At 46.5% G+C, this 16,986-nt stretch overlaps 1 protein-coding gene across 1 annotated transcript in view; it reads right to left on the reverse strand.

The window, feature by feature from the left end:
- The window catches only part of Fnbp1 (formin binding protein 1), a 114,834-nt gene that overhangs the window by 30,779 nt on the left and 67,069 nt on the right, over positions 1–16,986 (reverse strand). The window contains 2 exon segments of the mRNA XM_042680957.1: positions 7,629–7,733; positions 9,534–9,596. Coding sequence (XP_042536891.1) covers positions 7,629–7,733; positions 9,534–9,596 — 168 coding nt within the window.

The raw sequence follows: 16,986 nt of genomic DNA on the forward strand, positions 1-16,986 counted from the left end.
CCTTAGATCTCAGCCTCTTCTGAGTAACTAGGATTACAGATATGAGGCACTGATCCCTGGTAAAATAGATTCTCTTGTGTGTCAGCATAGGGGTTTGAGCTCAGGGCCTTTTGCTCTTGCTTGACATTTTTGCTCAAGTCTGACACTCTATTATTTGACTCATACCTTCACTCTTGGCTTCCTGATGGGTAAGTGGAGAAAAGAATCTCTTGAACTTGTCTTCCCCAGGCTGGCTTTGAATGGAGATCCCCAAATCTCAGCCTTCTGAGTAGCTAGGATTATAGGCATGAGCCACAGGCACCAGGCATCTGTTGGTTTTTTTTGCACATTAAATTACAAGCTTGCTAAAGATTATGTATTATTGAGGAAATACAAACTCATGACAGATACGGCTGTTTACAGAGGAAAGACAAACAACCGAACCATTTCCCCTAGACTATTTGACTTGAACACCGATCTATTCCTGAAAGAATCAGAGCAAATGCAATCATGATATTCAGTAGACACCACAGTATGTAGAAAATGAAGTTGCAACTTGTGGGCAGGCATGGGAGGAGGAAACTGGGGAGGAAAGCAAAGAGAGGTGTGACATTGACCAAAAAAAGCAATATACTCATTACCTGGCTTGTGAAACAGTAACTCCTTGTCCAACACTTAATAATAACAATACAATTATATTTTTAAAAAAGATGAGAACACCACTATCCATGTTTTCTATTCTCTTCAACTCTATTTAGTTTTCTCTTGCTTTCAGTGAAGAGCATTTTGAACCTTTTAAGTCTCAACCATTAAGCTGCAGTTAGAAAATATATTTCCTGCATTCATACTAACCACTTCCTCTTATAAAGAAAAGATTTCTGTGTGCTCAACTGTTCAGAGAGAACACTCCAGAGAACTCGTCAGATATTTCCTATCAAACAAAGAGTGAGGCAAGCAAGCACTGGAGAGACTAGCTCATTCAATAAAGATGCCAAGCCTGCCATTCCAGCCGCAAAGCGAAGCCCTCGCAGGCCCATTCCATACACGCAGAAGAAGGAGAGCAGACATCTTGCTAGAGACTGTTTTCCCCAAATGGTAAAAAAATGTGACACTCTGCGGCTTAGCTGTCTACAGGGAGACCGGAGGGAGTACTTCCTGCCTGCTCTAAGGGATGGGGGAGGAGGACAACATGCTCCTGGGGAGGAAAATTTGTCACCTCTGCTTCTCACCCTGCCATCATCCCCAGTCCGCTAATGATCCAACTAAATGGCTTCTTGTAAGCAGTGGTGCAATTCCTACTACAGCTGCGTTCTTCTCTTTAAAACATTCTCCTCTTATAAAATGTGTAAGACAAACCAAAAAAAAACAAACAAAATACATGATTTTTTTTTTGGGGGGGGGGGACTGGTACTGGGCCTTGAACTCAGGGCCTGGGGTACTATCTGTTAGCTTTTTTGTTCAGGGCTAGTACTTAAGTCACAGCTCCACATGGAGTTGTTTTTTTGGCTGGTTAACTGGAGATAAAGAGTCTCATGGAAAGTGGAGGCTGGCTTTGAACCTCGATCCTCAGATCTCAGCCTCCTAAGTAGACAGGATTACAGGCGTGAGCCACTGGCACCTAGAACATGTGCTTTTTTTTTTGTTTGTTTGGTTGAGGCTTGAACTCTGGGTTTGGGCTCTGTCCCTGAGCTTTGTGCTCAAAGCTAGCGGCTCTACCACTCCAGCCACATTTCCACTTGCAGTTTTTCTTGTAATTTTTAGTGGAGATAAAAGTCTCATGGACTTTCCTGCCAGGCTAGCTTCAAACTGTAATCCTCAGATCTCAGCCTCCTGAGTAGCTAGGATTATAGGCATGAGCCACTGGCTCCCGGCATGTGTACTTTTTATTAGAGTTAAAAACCTAGGGTTGGGCCGGTGGCTCAGTGGTAGAGTGCTTGCCTTGCATGAATGAAGCCCTGGGTTTGATTTCTCAGTACCACATACACAGAAAAAGCTGGAAGAGGCGCTATGGCTCAAGTGGTAGAGCGCTAGCCTTGAGCTGAAGAGCTGAAGGGCAGCACCCAGGCCCAGAGTTCAGGCCCCATGACAGAAAAAAAATAAATAAATAAAAAGAAAAACCTAAAATTGGGGTACAGGGCACAACCCAGTGGAAGAATGTGTATTTAGCGTAGGAGAAGCCCTGGATTCATCCCCAGTGTCCACAGTACAACAAACCCTGAGTTTTGCCTTCACTCATAAATGGTTCAAGACTTCTTGTTCTTTACAACAGGAACAAGGATGGACACCTTTTTTTTTTTGGTCTGTCATGGGGCCTGGGCACTCTCCCTCAGCTCTTCAGCTTAAGGCTAGCACTCTACCACTTGAGCCACAGTGCCACTTCCAGCCTTTTCTATTTAAGTAGTGCTGAGGAATCGAACCCAGGGCCTCATACACACAAGACAAGCACTCTACCACTGAGCCACCTTCTCAGCCCCAGGATGGAGACCTTTAAAATTACCAACACTCAACACTAGACTCGGTAGAAGTCATAATATCATACAACAGTAGAATACAAGTCCCAAGAAAACTGACCCTCTGTTCAGCGCTGATGGCCTGAATGAATTAAGGTTGGATTACGTAACAAAATCTTACGATTAAACCAGAAAGAAGGCAACCTGTCACACCATAGACAGACTTAGCAACCGGAAGAGGTATTTAAAGACGCAGCCACGTTAATTAATGTTTTGTGGTCATCGGCCTCAGGCAAATACAAGCCCCAGACATTAAGTGAAACTGGAGCTGATGGGAAAGGAAGAAACGAGTACTGGAGTTTTCAAAACAAAACTTGAATTCAAACCAACAGTTCCCATGGCTGTGTGGAAGTTTTGGGGGGATAGCGTCCTACTTTGCATTAAGAAATTATGTAAGAGGCGACACGGAGAAAGGGATTATTCACTACCAGGCCCAGATGAGCTCCGTTGTGCATGCATTTAGAACACTGTTTTCTCTGTCTGCAAATATTGTTCCACATTCCAGTCATTTTGATAACCTTATCCTTTCAGAGCAGAGCCGAGAGCCGGCTGCCTCCCAAGCTGGTCTCCCAGAATACAGTGGTGAGGCCGGTGGCCACAAATAAGGGACAAGAGAATGAATGAATGAATGAATGAATGAATGAAGGATAAGCTAGGGAGTCCATCAACTACTGAAATTTGTTTTAAAAATGAGAATTAGGGCCGGGCGCTGGTGGCTCACGCCTGTAATCCTAGCTACTCAGGAGGCTGAGATCTGAGGATCGCGGTTCAAAGCCAGCCCGGGCAGGAGAGACCGTGAGACTCCTATCTCCAATAAACCACCAGAAAACCGGAAGTGGCGCTGTAGCTCAAGTGGTAGAGCGCTTGCTTTGAGCTGAAGAGCTGAGGGACAGCGCCCAGGCCCAGAGTTCAAGCCCCACGACCGACAAAAAAAAAAAATGAGAATTAGGTTAAGTGCCAATGATTTATACCTGTAATCCTAACAACTCAAGAGGCTGAGATCTGAGGATCCAGGGTTAAAGCTAGCTAAGGCAAGGTAAATCCAATTAACCAGTAAAAAGTTGGAAGTGGAGCTGTAACTCAAGTGACAGAGCATCAGCCGTGAGCGAAGAAGCTAAGTTAGATACAAGGCCCTTAGTTAAAGCTTCAGTACTGAAAGAAGTTAGGCATGGTAGCGTATGCTTGTAATTCTAGCGACTCGGGAGGCAGGGGAAGGAAGCTGATGGTTCAAAGTCTGTTTGAGCAACAGTGTGAGATCCTATATGAAAAATAAATGAAGGCCAAAAGGGCAGGGGTGTGGCTAAAGTGGCAAAACACCACCTGCCTGCTCAAGGTCCTCAGGGTAGATCTTAGCACCATGTCTCCCTACAAAACCAGGCTTGTAGGAAGATCCTGAGTCTCTTAAAATTCATGCACACTTGTTCCCCTTTCCTCTCCCCTATAGCACCAAGTTCGTTCAGGTATGTTGACCCAGGTGACTATTTATTTGATGCTGATCCTGGAGCTTCAACTCAGGTCCTAGGTACTGTCTCTTAGCTTTTCCACTCAAGGTTGGTGCTCTATTCCTCGGGCAATAGCATATTTCTTAGTTTTTGCTGGTTAACTCTTGATAAGAGTCTCACATACTTTCCTGCCAGGTTAACTTCTAACTGCAATCCTCAGATCTCAGCCTCCTGAGTAGCTAGGATTACAAGCATGAGCTACCGGCGCCCAGCTAGGTGAGGACATCTTTAAAGCACAGAAGATGAGTTGTGTGGAATAAAGCAGGTAAGGTAATCTGTGGGGGAACGTGAGAATCCTTCCGGAAAATTGCAGGGAGAGGGTGAGACTTGAAGAGCTGCCTGCCCGGGACTCATGGCTCCCATGGCTGCTCAGTAAAACCGTGATGAACATCAGCCACCGTGGGATGCAGGAAGTGACAGTGTCTGGAGTCACCTGCAGAGCTCATGCTGGCGGCATGAGCCAATCCTAGCTACTCAGGAGGCCGGGATCTGAGGATGGGCAGAGAAAGTCTGTGAAACTCTTATCTCCAATGTACCATCAAAAGCTCAGAAGTGGAGCTGTGGCTCAAGTGGTAGAGTGCCTGCCTTGAATAGAAAAGCTGTAAGACAGTGACCAGGCCCTGAGTTCTAATCTCAGTACTAACATACACACACACACACACACGCACACACGCACACATGCACAGACACATATACACAATTTAAAAAGCTAATTTATTTTCAGTGTAGGAACATTGATTAATGTATATCACATTAATGGCTTAAAAGAAGCAAAAAATATTTAATGGTACTCAATATGAAGCCAACCATTTTTTTTTTTAAAGGTAACTTCTTGGCTAAAATAGAGGAGAAAAAAATTCTTTTTTTTTTTTGTCAGTCGTGGGGCTTGAACTCTGGGCCTGGGCGCTGTCCCTCAGGGTGAGTGCTCTACCACTTGAGCCACAGTGCCACTTCCAGGTTTCTGGTGTTTCACTGGAGATAAGAGTCTCACGGACTTTCCTGCTCAGGCTGGCTTTGAACCATGATCCTCAGATCTCAGCCTCCTGAGTAGCTAGGATTACAGGCGTGAGCCACCAGTGCCTGGTGAGAAAAAAATTCTTTAGTCCACTAAAAGGCATCTAAAGTTTTTCAGGGATTGTGGATTGAAGTGGGCCTCTGCTTACTTAGGCGGGCACTCTACACGGGAGCCACGGCTCCAGCTCTAAAATAATTCTCAATGGGAAAACATTTGAAGCACTCTTTATAATCAAGAACAAGATAAAATGTCCACAGTGCCAGGCGCAACGATAAGAAAGATAAATAAGACTCGTAAAAGTCAGAAGACAAATAAAAGTATCATTGCTTGCCAGAGACAGGACTTTTGCCACAGAAAAACCAAAATAGAAACACGAAGAGCACTTTAGGAAAGCCCCTGGTTTAAATATGAATACCTAAACTCCATGATGCTCTTTCCATAAGCCAACTGGAATTAAAAAAAAATTAGCCAGAAGATAAGCTGGGCGCTGGTGGCTCACACCTGTAATCCTAGCTACTCAGGAGGCTAAGATCTGAGGATGGCGGTTCAAAGCCAGCCCGGGCAGGAGAGACCGTGAGACTCCTATCTCCAATAAACCACCAGAAAACCGGAAGTGGCGCTGTAGCTCAAGTGGTAGAGCGCTTGCCTTGAGCTGAAGAGCTGAGGGACAGCGCCCAGGCCCAGAGTTCAAGCCCCACGGCCGACCAAAAAAAAAAAAATAGCCAGAAGAAAAATCAGTGAAAGCATGATTGTGTTTATACAAAGGTAAAAAAGGGGCAAATGGTAAAATTTGCTCTGGGGGGAGTCTACGGTGGGCTGGCGAAGGGTGGAATCTGGGGAGGGAGGTTGGGGGGCGGTCTGTGACTTCAGTTACAAGGCCAATAACCACATCTTTGTTCTATTTTTTAGATTGTACATACGTGGTGCATTTTAGCTCTACCATTTGAGCCACAACTCCATTTCCAGTTTTTTGGTGGTTCATTGGAGATAAGAGCCTTACAAACTTTTTTTTTTAGACAGTCATGGGGCCTGAACTCTGGGCCTGGGCGCTGTCCCTCAGCTCTTCAGCTCAAGGCGAGCACTCTACTGCTTGAGCCACAGCACCATTTCTGGCTTATTCTGCTTATGTGGTGTTGAGGAATGGAACCCAGGGCCTCATGCATGCGACGCAAGCGCTCTACCACTGAGCCACCTTCCTAGTTCCTAGTTCCTCACAGACTTTTTTTTTATGGAAGCTGGTTTTAAACTGTGATCCTCAGATCTTAGCCTCCTGAATCGCTAGGATTACAAGCATGAGCCACCAGTGCCCAGAGGCACCGGCATTTTTTGAGGGTCTCACTTCCTGCCTCTGGGCCACCATCTGGCTGTTGGCTTCCAGGAAGCTGTGGTGACAGGTGTACACTATTACCTCCAGCTAGTGGTTGAGAAGGGGTATATCTCACTACCTTTTTTGCCTGGGCTGGGCCTTAAACCAGGATCCTCCCAATCTCAGCCTCTCAAGTAGCTACAACTACAGGCATGAAGCTTTGGTGTCCAACTACTATATACTCTTTTTTTTGTTTGTTTTTGGTGCTGTTCCTGGGGCTTGAATTCATGTCCTGGGCACTGTCCCCGAGCCTCTCTGTGCTCAAGGCTAGCATTCTACCACTTGAACCACAGTGCCACTTGTGGCCTTCTCTGTGAATGTGGTATTGAGGAATTGAACTCAGGGCTTCATGTATGTTAGGTGAGCACTCTACCACTAAGCCACATTCCCAGCCCCACTATATATTCTTAAAAGGCACACTATCATATACCTGCTTTTAGAGGAATTGGGCAGGATTAGGCAAATACAATTGTACTAGTTCCCAGCCAAAGTCATCTCCGCCTCATCTGGCAACAGCAGCCAGCTCTTTCCATGAAGAGCAGGAGCCATGGATGCCCAGACAGCCCTAGGCACTGGGGATGAATGCCGCTATTTACCAGCCACATTTTGTTTATACAAATTCGGCTTCTGGGAAGAAAAGCACACACATTGACCCGCACGGAGACAAAACGCACACTCCATGCTCTCGCCCATTGCCAGGCCTTGTGGAGGAAGATTTGGGGACAATTGTCACTAGGACGGCATGCAAACAACCTGAACGAGCTGCCAGGAAGGCTGCTCTGGCTCACTAGATACTCACTGTCTTTGCAACGCCACTAAGGAAAATGGGGAGCATTTTGAACCCCCTGGTGGAGATGTTTTTTTCTTTCCTTTTTCTTTTTGGTTGGTTGTGGGGCTTAAACTCTGGGCCTGGGCACTGTCCCTCAGCTCTTCAGCACTAGGCTAGCGCTCTACCACTTGAGCCACAGTGCTACTTCTGGCTTTTTCTGCTTATGTGGTGCTGAGGAATTGAACCCAGGGCCTCATGCATGCGAGGCAAGCACTCTACCACTGAGCCATCCTCCCAGCCCTGAGATGTTTTCATGCTCAACACCCCTATTACCATTCTGGTGACCAAGGAAATAAACCTCGCAAACATCAACACTTTAGAGCCCCTAAAATGTAGACCCCTGACCCACAATGATGACATGAAGTGAAAAGGGTCTCAGGGACCTTTCGTGGGTGCAAGCAGCAAGGGCCAGGCGGTGGCCCCTCACCTTCTCAACATCTGCCTTTGTCACATTGATGTCAGCGTCCATCTTCTCAAAGTACTGCTGTGCCCGGTCCGCCTCCTTACAGTCCCGCTCAAACCGCCTCTTACTCTGCGAGCAGAAAAAGTGGGTGTGAGCGACCAAGAAACTATTCTGGGGAGACCGACTTTTTTTTTTTTTTTGGTTGGTCGTGGGGTTTGAACTCTGGGCCTGGGCGCTGTCCCTCAGCATTTCAGCTCAAAGCAAGCACTCTACCACTTGAGCCACAGCGCCACTTCCGGTTTTCTGAGTGGTTTATTGGAGATAAGAGTCTCATGGAGCTGAGCGCTGGTGGCTCACGCCTATAATCCTAGCTACTGAGGAGGCTGAGATCTGAGGATCGCGGTTCAAAGCCAGCCCGGGCAGGAGAGACCGTGAGACTCCTATCTCCAATAAACCACCAGAAAACCGGAAGTGGCGCTGTAGCTCAAGTGGTAGAGCGCTTGCCTTGAGCTGAAGAGCTGAGGGACAGCGCCCAGGCCCAGAGTTCAAGCCCCACGACCGACAAAAAAAAAAAAAGAGTCTCATGGACTTTCCTGCCCAGGCTGGCTTTGAACCGTGATCCTCAGATCTCAGCCTCCTGAGGAGCTAGGATGACAGGCGTGAGCCACTGGCGCTGGGCTGGGAGACAGACTTTTATCAAAAGCCCCCACTGGGGGATTGTTCTCTGAGCTGGTTTGTTTTGTTTTGGTCGATCATGGGGCCTGAACTCTGGGCCTGGGCACTGTCCCTCAGCTCTTCAGCTCAAGGCTAGTGCTCTACCACTTGACCCATAGCTCCACTTCCGTTTTTTGTTTGTTTTTTGGTCCGATCATGGGGCCTGAACTCAGGGCCTGGGCGCCGTCCCTCAGCTCTTCAGCTCAAGGCTAGCGCTCTACCACTTAAGCCATAGCGCCACTTCCGGCTTTTTTCTTTTTGCTTATGTGGTGCTGAGGAATCGAACCCAGGGCCTCGAGCATGCAAGGCAAGCGCTCTACCACTGAGCCATCTTCCCAGCCCTCGTTTTTTTTTTTTATTTTTTCTGCTTATGTGGTGCTGAGAAATCAAACCCAGGGCCTCATGCATGCAGGGCAAGCGCTCTACCACTGAGCGCAACCTTCCCAGCCCCTCTGAGCTGGTTTGTAAGTCATAATTTCTACAAGTTTATTTTCGGTGCTGGCCCAGGTGCTTGGACTCAAGGTGTGGGCTTTGTCTCTGAGCTTTTCCACTCAAAGCTGTGGCTCTACCACTTGAGCCACAGCTCCACCTCTGACCTTTTGCTGGTTAACTGGGGATAAAAATCCCATGGACTTTTTGGCTCAGGCTGAACTTGGATCCTCTAGATCTCAGCTTCCTGAGTACGTAGGCATGAGCCACTGGCACCCAGCCACGAGTTTATTTTTTTAAACTTTTTGCAGAGCTGAGGACCAAACTTAGGACCTTGCATTTGCCAGGCGCTGGTGGCTCACACCTGTAATCCTAGCTACTCAGGAGTCTGAGATCTGAGGACCACAGTTCAAAACCAGCCCAGGCAGGAAAGTCTATGAGACTCTTATCTCCAATAAACCACCAGAAAGACTGGAAGTGGAATTGTGGCTCAAAGTGGTAGAATGCTAGCCAGGAGCACGAGAGCTCAGGGACAGCGCCCGGGCTCTCTGATTTGTCCTCTCCCTTGGACTTCTAGAAAAACCACCTGAGTGCTTTCTGGTTTAACATTTTGCTTGAGATAATCCCTCAAGAAGCAAATTAAGTGAAATTCAAATCAGGAAAATAAAAACTACAGGCTCAGTGTTTTTCGCTTGCTTTTTAACTTATAGAGATGAATGCCTAAAAGTCTAATTCCAATAAGCAAGAGTGGGGGGCAGTTCTTTACAAGGGGGTGTCTCCACTTACTGATTCAAGTTGCTTCCAGCAGGTCTCAATGTGCTGCTGTGCCTTCCTCCCATCGTGAAAGTTCTGGAAAGGGGAAACACACCAGTGGTCAGACCTCTATCCTTCTCATGAGACACAGGAGCTAGAACATTTTCATCTACTCGAGTGACATTCATATATTGACTGTCTGGGCTGGGGATGTGGCTCAGTGGTAGAGCCCTGGCCTAGCAGACACGAAGCCCTGGAGTTTAATCGCTAGCACCAAAAAACAACCAACCAACACTGGACACCTAGCATGTGCACCTGGAAAAAAATGTGAGTTAAGAAAAAAATCTACATGAATAAAAGGGAAATGAAAACAGTAACAGAAATAAAGTTCCCTTTAAAACTTTAGACACAACAATATTGAAAATGAAGTCACGCTAGGTACCAGTGGTTCATGCCTATAATCCTAGCCAATCAGGAGGCTGAGAATCTCAGGATAGAAGTTCAAAGCCAGCCTGAGCAGGAAAATCCTTGAGATTCTTATCTCCAACCAACCTCCAAAAAGCTGGAAGTGGATCTATGGTTCAAGTGGTAAGGAGCTAGCCTTGAGCAAGAAAGTGACAGCACAGCACCCAAATCCCGAGTTTAGGTCCCAGTACTAGCACATGTGAATGAGTACATGCCGGTGTGCGTGCATGTGCATGCATGCGCGCACACACAAACGTGCACGCACGCATGCACGCACACATGATCCATTCGAGAAGACAGGGTACCAAAGAGAATACTTCTAGAAATACAGAGGCCTATTAAAACAGGATGTCTTTTTTTCTCAGTGTCCTGACATTATCAACTCCCTAACTTTTATCTTCTTCCTACCAGACCACCAGTCCCCGGGTCACTAGAACGGATTTCCAGGACCATTTCCCAGAGGTGACCAGCCTGGATCACATGAATGGCATCCTGCCCCTGTATCTGATTAGACTTGCCATGTAAGTCAGGAATCTGCCTGCAGTTTCCCGTCCTGAGGCCACTGGGCCCTGGTGGTGTTTTGAGGACTGGGACTACTGCAGGTCCCCACCATGTCTAGCCTCATCCCTTACCACTTTTCCTACACCGTATCCATCCTCCACGTTTCCTTTAATAAACCACCCTCCTTCATTAACTGGGTTGAATGTGCTCGGCTTTCTGAGTGGCCAGCTAGGCATTGGCGGTTGGGGTGAGTGAGAGAAGAGGGGAGAGGATGGCAGCTAGAAAGGTCCCCCACCCCAGAAGAGCCTGGGACCGCGGGAGCCTCATTTGGCCACATCCACAACTTCCAAATGCCAGACAGCAGAGCAGGGGGGTCCAGATCAGAACAGCCCTCCGTTCCTTGGGGACCTTGCTCGTCTGTGTTGGAGGATAAACTTCACATTTGGGATGCCTGCCACTCAGCACTGAGTACTGGGGCTTCCCTGGCTGAGCCCACCTCCACTTCTGGTTTTTCGCGGGTTGGTTGGAGATCAGTCTCTTGGATCTGTCTGCCTGGGCTGGCTTCAAACTTCATCCTCAGATCTCAGCCTCCTGAGTAGCTGGGATTACGGGTGTGAACCTCTAGTGCCAGTCTGCAGTAAGTTTTATCCCTCTAGCATATTCCTTGCTCTCTAGCAACCCAAGAGGAGCCTGTTGAGGCTTAATTTTTCAACTCTCATAATGGGCAGAGATGAAACAGAAAAGAAACAGATTATAAAGCTAATAATAATAATAACAATAACAATAACGAAGCCAGGAGTAAGGCTGTGGGAGAGTTAAAGAAGCAGAGCCAAGGACAGGTGAGGGGAACTCAGGGTCTGAGGCAGGAGGAAAGAAGGGAAGTCCTTGGGGAGAGAGGGAGGCAGATGAACTAGGACTGGAGGGGAATCCCAGAGAGCTCTAGAGAGTCCATGTCAACCACGTGGCTAACTGTGCGTTCTCCATCCCCAGCCGTCCCTTGTCTGCTGGCATTCTCTCTGCAGAAGAATTACCCACATTCGCAGCAAGACCACAGTGCCCTGCAATTTGCTGGAGGGGTATCCTCTCTCCCAGAAGATGTACTGGAAAAGCAAATCACGCCTGGAATCGCAGCACCTGGCAGGCTGAAACACGAAGTCTTGAGTTCAAATTCAACCTGATCTACACCAAAAATAAGGAAAAAGAAAACCTACTTTGGAGCTTTGGCTACAGCAGTTTTCAAAGGAACGAAGGCATGTATGTGTCTGTGCCTGTGTGTGCCAGCAATGGGGCTTGAACCTGGGGCCTTGGGCTTTTGCCTGGCTTCTTTTATTCAAGGCTGCACTCTACCACCTGAGCCACGCCTCTACTTCTAATTCTTTGCTGGATGAGTGAAGATAAAAGAGTCCCACAGATTTATCTCTCAGAGCTGGCTTTGAAACCTTGATTGTCAGATAGCAGACTCCCAAGCAGCTGGGATCCTAGGTGTGAGTCACCAGCTTAAAGGAACAAAGATTTTCATAAACGGTATCTCCCCAGAGCCCAGGGTTGGACATGGGGGAGAGAGGTTGCCTTGGCTTGCTTTTTATTTTTCTTTCTTTTATTTTGTGCTGTGGTGCTGGAGATGGAACCCAGGGATTCATGCATTCTTCATTCTAGACAAGTGCTCTACCATTGAGCTACATCTCCCAGTGTAGCTTAATTTTAAGAGGAATTTCCTCTAACACAACAGGCTTAAAAAAAAAAAAGTAATAGCCCAGCACCAGGCCTGTAATCCTAGCTACTCAGGAGGCTGAGATCTGAGGATCACTGTTCAAAGCCAGCCTGGGGGCTGGGAAGGTGGCTGAGTGGTAGAGGGCTTGCCTTGTATGAATGAGGCTCTGTGTTCCATTCCTCAGCACCACATAACCAGAAAAGGCCAGAAGTGGCTCTGTGGCTCAAGTGGTAGAGTTCTAGCGCTGAGCTCTTCAGTTCAGCGACAGCGCTCAGGCCCCAAAGTTCAAATCCCACAACTGACATTAAAAAAAAAGTAATATTTTGGGATCATGGAGATGATTTAGACTGAAGACCATGTAGTAAGTTTTCTTGCCATTTTTAATTTCACATGTCTAATAAACATGCTATTTTTCTTTTTTTTTTTCCCCAGAGCTGGGTATTAGACTAGGGCTTTGAGCTTGCAACTGCTCTAGAACTTGAGTCACTTTCTAGTCCCATACATTAATTTTTCACAGATTCTCCCCCCTCCTCCTGGTTCTGGGATTTGAACTTGGCCTCCAGTTTGCTAGGCAGGTACTATGGATCCATGTCCTCAGCCCTTTTTGCTTTTACTTGTCTTGGCAAAGCTAGGATGCCAGGGGTATGCCAACATGCCCTGCTTTTTATTGGTTGAGCCAGTGTCCCCCAACCCTTTTACTCAGGCTGACCTCAAACTGTGATCCTCCCAGTCTCGGCCTCCGGAGTAGCTAGGATTACAGCCCATGCATTTGTCTCTACAGAGCAATGTGTACCTTACTTTCTTGGTGGACTCTGACCCAGGAAGATTTCCCAGTCACTCATCACCCTCTTTAACTGAACAGGTACCTACAAACTGCAATGGAAACCCAGTTGTCACTATTACAACGCTTAAGATCTAGAAGCTCGGTGTTGGGTGTGCGGGTCACTACATAAAAGCTGAGACCTGAGAATCGCAGTTCAAAGCCAGCGCAGACAGACAAATCCAAGAGCCTTTGATCTCCAGAAGTGGAGGTGTGGCTCAAGCAGTAGAGCACCAGCCTTAAGCAAAAAAGGCTAGGTGGGAGGTTCTAGGCCCCGAGTTCAAGGCCCACAACTAGCACCAAAAGAAAAAAAGAAAGAAGCGATGTATGTGGTGGTGATTTCCATCCATGCTGAGTGGCTGTCCGGGGCTACTTGAGTTAGGTAATGTATTCTGTGCCGAGTGGCTGGCAGGGAATGCAGGGATGGACAGAGGGTCACCGTGCTCCGACCACACCTGACCCAACCAGCTCCCTCCAGCCTCCTTCTAGAGAAAAGCAACGTAAACAGTTACGAAGCTACACAGCCCGCCAGATGCCCTGGCAGCTTGCTAACAGACAATGGCAGGCACTTCTTCTGGGACAGTGAGTGAGTGTGTCTAAGTACACACGAGCCCAAGCTGTCAATAAAGAGCAATTGTTCCTGGGCTGAGATAATACAGCGCTTCTTTCCCAGCCCTGGAATGAGGTCACACGGCTCTCTCCCCCTATCAGAAAGGAGACAGGAAATGCCATCCCCTGGGACTCAGAAATGCTCTTTACTTTCTGCTGTAAGAAGATGCTTTGGGTTTTTTGAAAGACACACAATAATAGACTTAAAAAAAAAAAAAGCCTGATTTTTAGGGATGAAAGTTACCATGACTGCATTGCATCTGAATGTTTAGTTTAGTTTTTTGAGTCTCTCCAGGAAAAAAAAAAAGCCATTTTTCAAAAACTTTGGTGGACATTTCCTAGTGACCCTGGGATAGCTGAGATTTAAAAAAAAGAAAGAAAAGAAAAATGAAAGAAAAGCCACAGAAAATCTAAAAGAAGCAAATAGAAGCCCAAAGAAAATGACAGATTTTACTGTATGGCAGGAAAGTGTCCCAGGGCTGAACAGGTGTGTGAAGGCCCCGCTCCACGTCAGATTCCACACAGGTGCACGCGATGCCCTCAATAATTTAAAGAGCAAACTACTGATGTGAGAGCGGTTTTCAAAAAAAAAAACCCAGACGTGTAAACACTCAGGCGGAAGCCAGCCATCGGAGACTTTAAATACAACTCAGATCCCACGGAGGAAAACAAAGGCACACAAGACTTTAAAAGGGAAAGAAAGAAGCTTCCAGAAAGCAAGTCCATGACAAACATTGCCATTTCCTCCAGCAGAAGCACAACACTGAGGCATGGGCACGGATGGTCTCCATGTCTGACACACACCAGGTGTGTGTGTGTATGTGTGTGGTGTGTGTGTGTGTGTGTGTGTGTGTGTGTGTGTGTGTGTGCATGCATGTGTGTATCTCTAGTCCTGGGACTTGAACTCAGGACCTGGCAAGGTTGGCACTCTACCACTTGAGCCACAGATCACAGATCCATTTCTGGCTTTTCTGGTGTTAATGGAAGATAAAAGCCTTACAGACTTTTCTGCCTGGGCTAGTTTCAAACGTGATCCTCAGATCTCAGCCTCCTGAGTTGCTAGGATTACAGGCGTGAGCCAATGGACATGCAGACTTTTTTTTTTGTCCGTTGTTGGGCTTGAACTCTGTCCCTGCACTCTTCTGCTCAAGGTGAGCTTTCTACTTCTTGAGCCACAGTGCCACTTCCAGTTTTCTAGTGGTTTATTGGAGATCAGAGTCTCACGGACTTTTCTGCCTGGGCTGGCTTTGAACCATGATCCTCAGAGCTCAGCCTCCTGAGTAGCTAGGATTACTGGCGTGAGCCACCAGCGCCCGGCCTCTGCAGACTACTTTTAAATGGTCCTTCTAAGTCATGTGGGATGTAAAGGCACAGCCTGAAGTTTAAATCTCAGTGAGCCACTAACGGTGGTACAAATGTGTCCTCTGCAACTCTTCATATAACTTCTGGTGATTTTGCTCTCGGCCGTGTTTTATGAATAGCAAACCACATTTCCCACCCTAGGGAGAACTGATGCTTTTAGGGACCTGGCAAATGTTGGCAAGGGAGTCCTGCTACCTCTTCTGGACCCCAAAATCTCCACCAATCGCTCACATGGGATTAGGGACTTAAGTGAATCCACCTCTCAAATTCTTTTTTTTTTTTTTTTGGGTCCGGTTGTGGGGCCTGAACTCTGGGCCTGGGCACTGTCCCTCAGCTCTTCAGCTCAAGGCTAGCACTCTACCACTTGAGCCACAGTGCCACTTCTGGCTTTTTCTGCTTATGTGGGTGCTGAGGAATTGAACTCATGGCCTCATGCATGCAAGGCAAGCACTCTACCACTGAGCCACCTTCCCAGCCCAGCCTCTCAAATTCTTTATTGGCTTGGTTCTACAATCCAAAGTCACAAGTAAAGTGTTCAATTGGGAGGCAGATATGAGAAGGATCATGGCTTGAGGCCATCCTAGGCAAGACTCCGTCTCTGTCAGTAGTCAGTGGGGCTGGGTGATGGGTGTCTGTCATCCTAGCTAGAAGGAAGCACGATTAGGAAGAGTGTAGTCCAGGCCTCAAGTAAGGCCCAGTTTGAAAAAAAGAAAAGAAACAAAAAGTGCTGAGTATGTGGCTGGTGTGGTAGCGAGTTTGCCTAGCAAGTACAAGGCCCAGAGCTCAATCTCGAGTTTAAAAAAAAAAAGTGTTTACAGTAGTTCTCCGGTAAGTGAGCGTGCTGTATCTGTTATCAACTCTGAATTACCTTTATCATAGATAAGATAATTCATATGCAAGTAGGTCCTTACAGTGATACTGGCAAATCTTATCTGTAATTTGTTTAAAGACTGTCGGTCTTAAAGTAGGTCTCCATTTTATCAGAGACTATAAACTATATGTTTTATAGATGTTTGCTTTGACCTCATAGTCTTACTTCTGGGAATTAGACTTGGGGAAACTGTCTGACCAGCACGCCCTCCCCCCCACGAAAACAGCTAGCAAAAACTCCACTGTATATGGTTTATGTAATTAAATCAATTAATCAAAAATAGACTTAACCATAAAGAATAAGGTAAAGTATGAATGTTAGATAAAATCTAATTATTAAAACAGGTAAAGACATGGCAAGTACTAATGATATTAGAGAATCACCATATCTATACGAACACTAATGCTCAAAAACTATATAGGAAAACGGCAAAAAAAAAATGCAGCAGTGTTGCTCACTAGACACTCATGAAAGTGAACTACACAACTCGTGGGCAGAGACAGAAGGGACTAGAGAAGACACTGTATAAAAGTAAATGTACTCATTACCTGACTCATATAATTATAATCCCTCTGTACAACACCTCTATAATAACAACCAAGTAAATTAATAATAAAAAACCCAAAATGCAACAACAACAAAACAAAAACAAAACTACATAAATCAGCAAATACTATCAGGAGGGAAACTTGGAAAATATGAGGCCTTTTGTTTGTCACTAATTGTGTACAGAGAACAGAACCTGTCTGGCAAGTGTGAAGTCCTGAGTTCAAACCCCAGAACCACAAAAAAGAACAAAAATTAGTACTTTAGTTAGGCATGGGAAACCATAGCTAGATCTGAACATATTAAAGCTTTTTTTTTTGTTGTTGTTGTTGCTGTTGTTGTTGTGGGGCTTGAACTCTGGGCCTGGGCACTGCCCCTCAGCTCTTCAGCTAGCTACAGTGCTACTTCTGTTTTTTTGGTGGTTAACTGGAGGTAAGAGCCTCATGGACTTTCCTGCCCGGGCTGGCTTTGAACCATGATCCTCAGATCTCAGCCTCCTGAGTAGCTAGGATTACAGGCATGAGCCACAGGCTCCTGGCTTAAAGCATTAAAAAAAAAAAAAAGCCATCTAAATTAACCAGATAAGGTACAGCTGCAGCTT

This window comes from Dipodomys spectabilis, unplaced genomic scaffold (assembly GCF_019054845.1).
Source record: "Dipodomys spectabilis isolate Male_0828 unplaced genomic scaffold, ASM1905484v1 ptg000067l, whole genome shotgun sequence".
Classification (NCBI taxonomy): Eukaryota; Metazoa; Chordata; class Mammalia; order Rodentia; family Heteromyidae; genus Dipodomys; species Dipodomys spectabilis.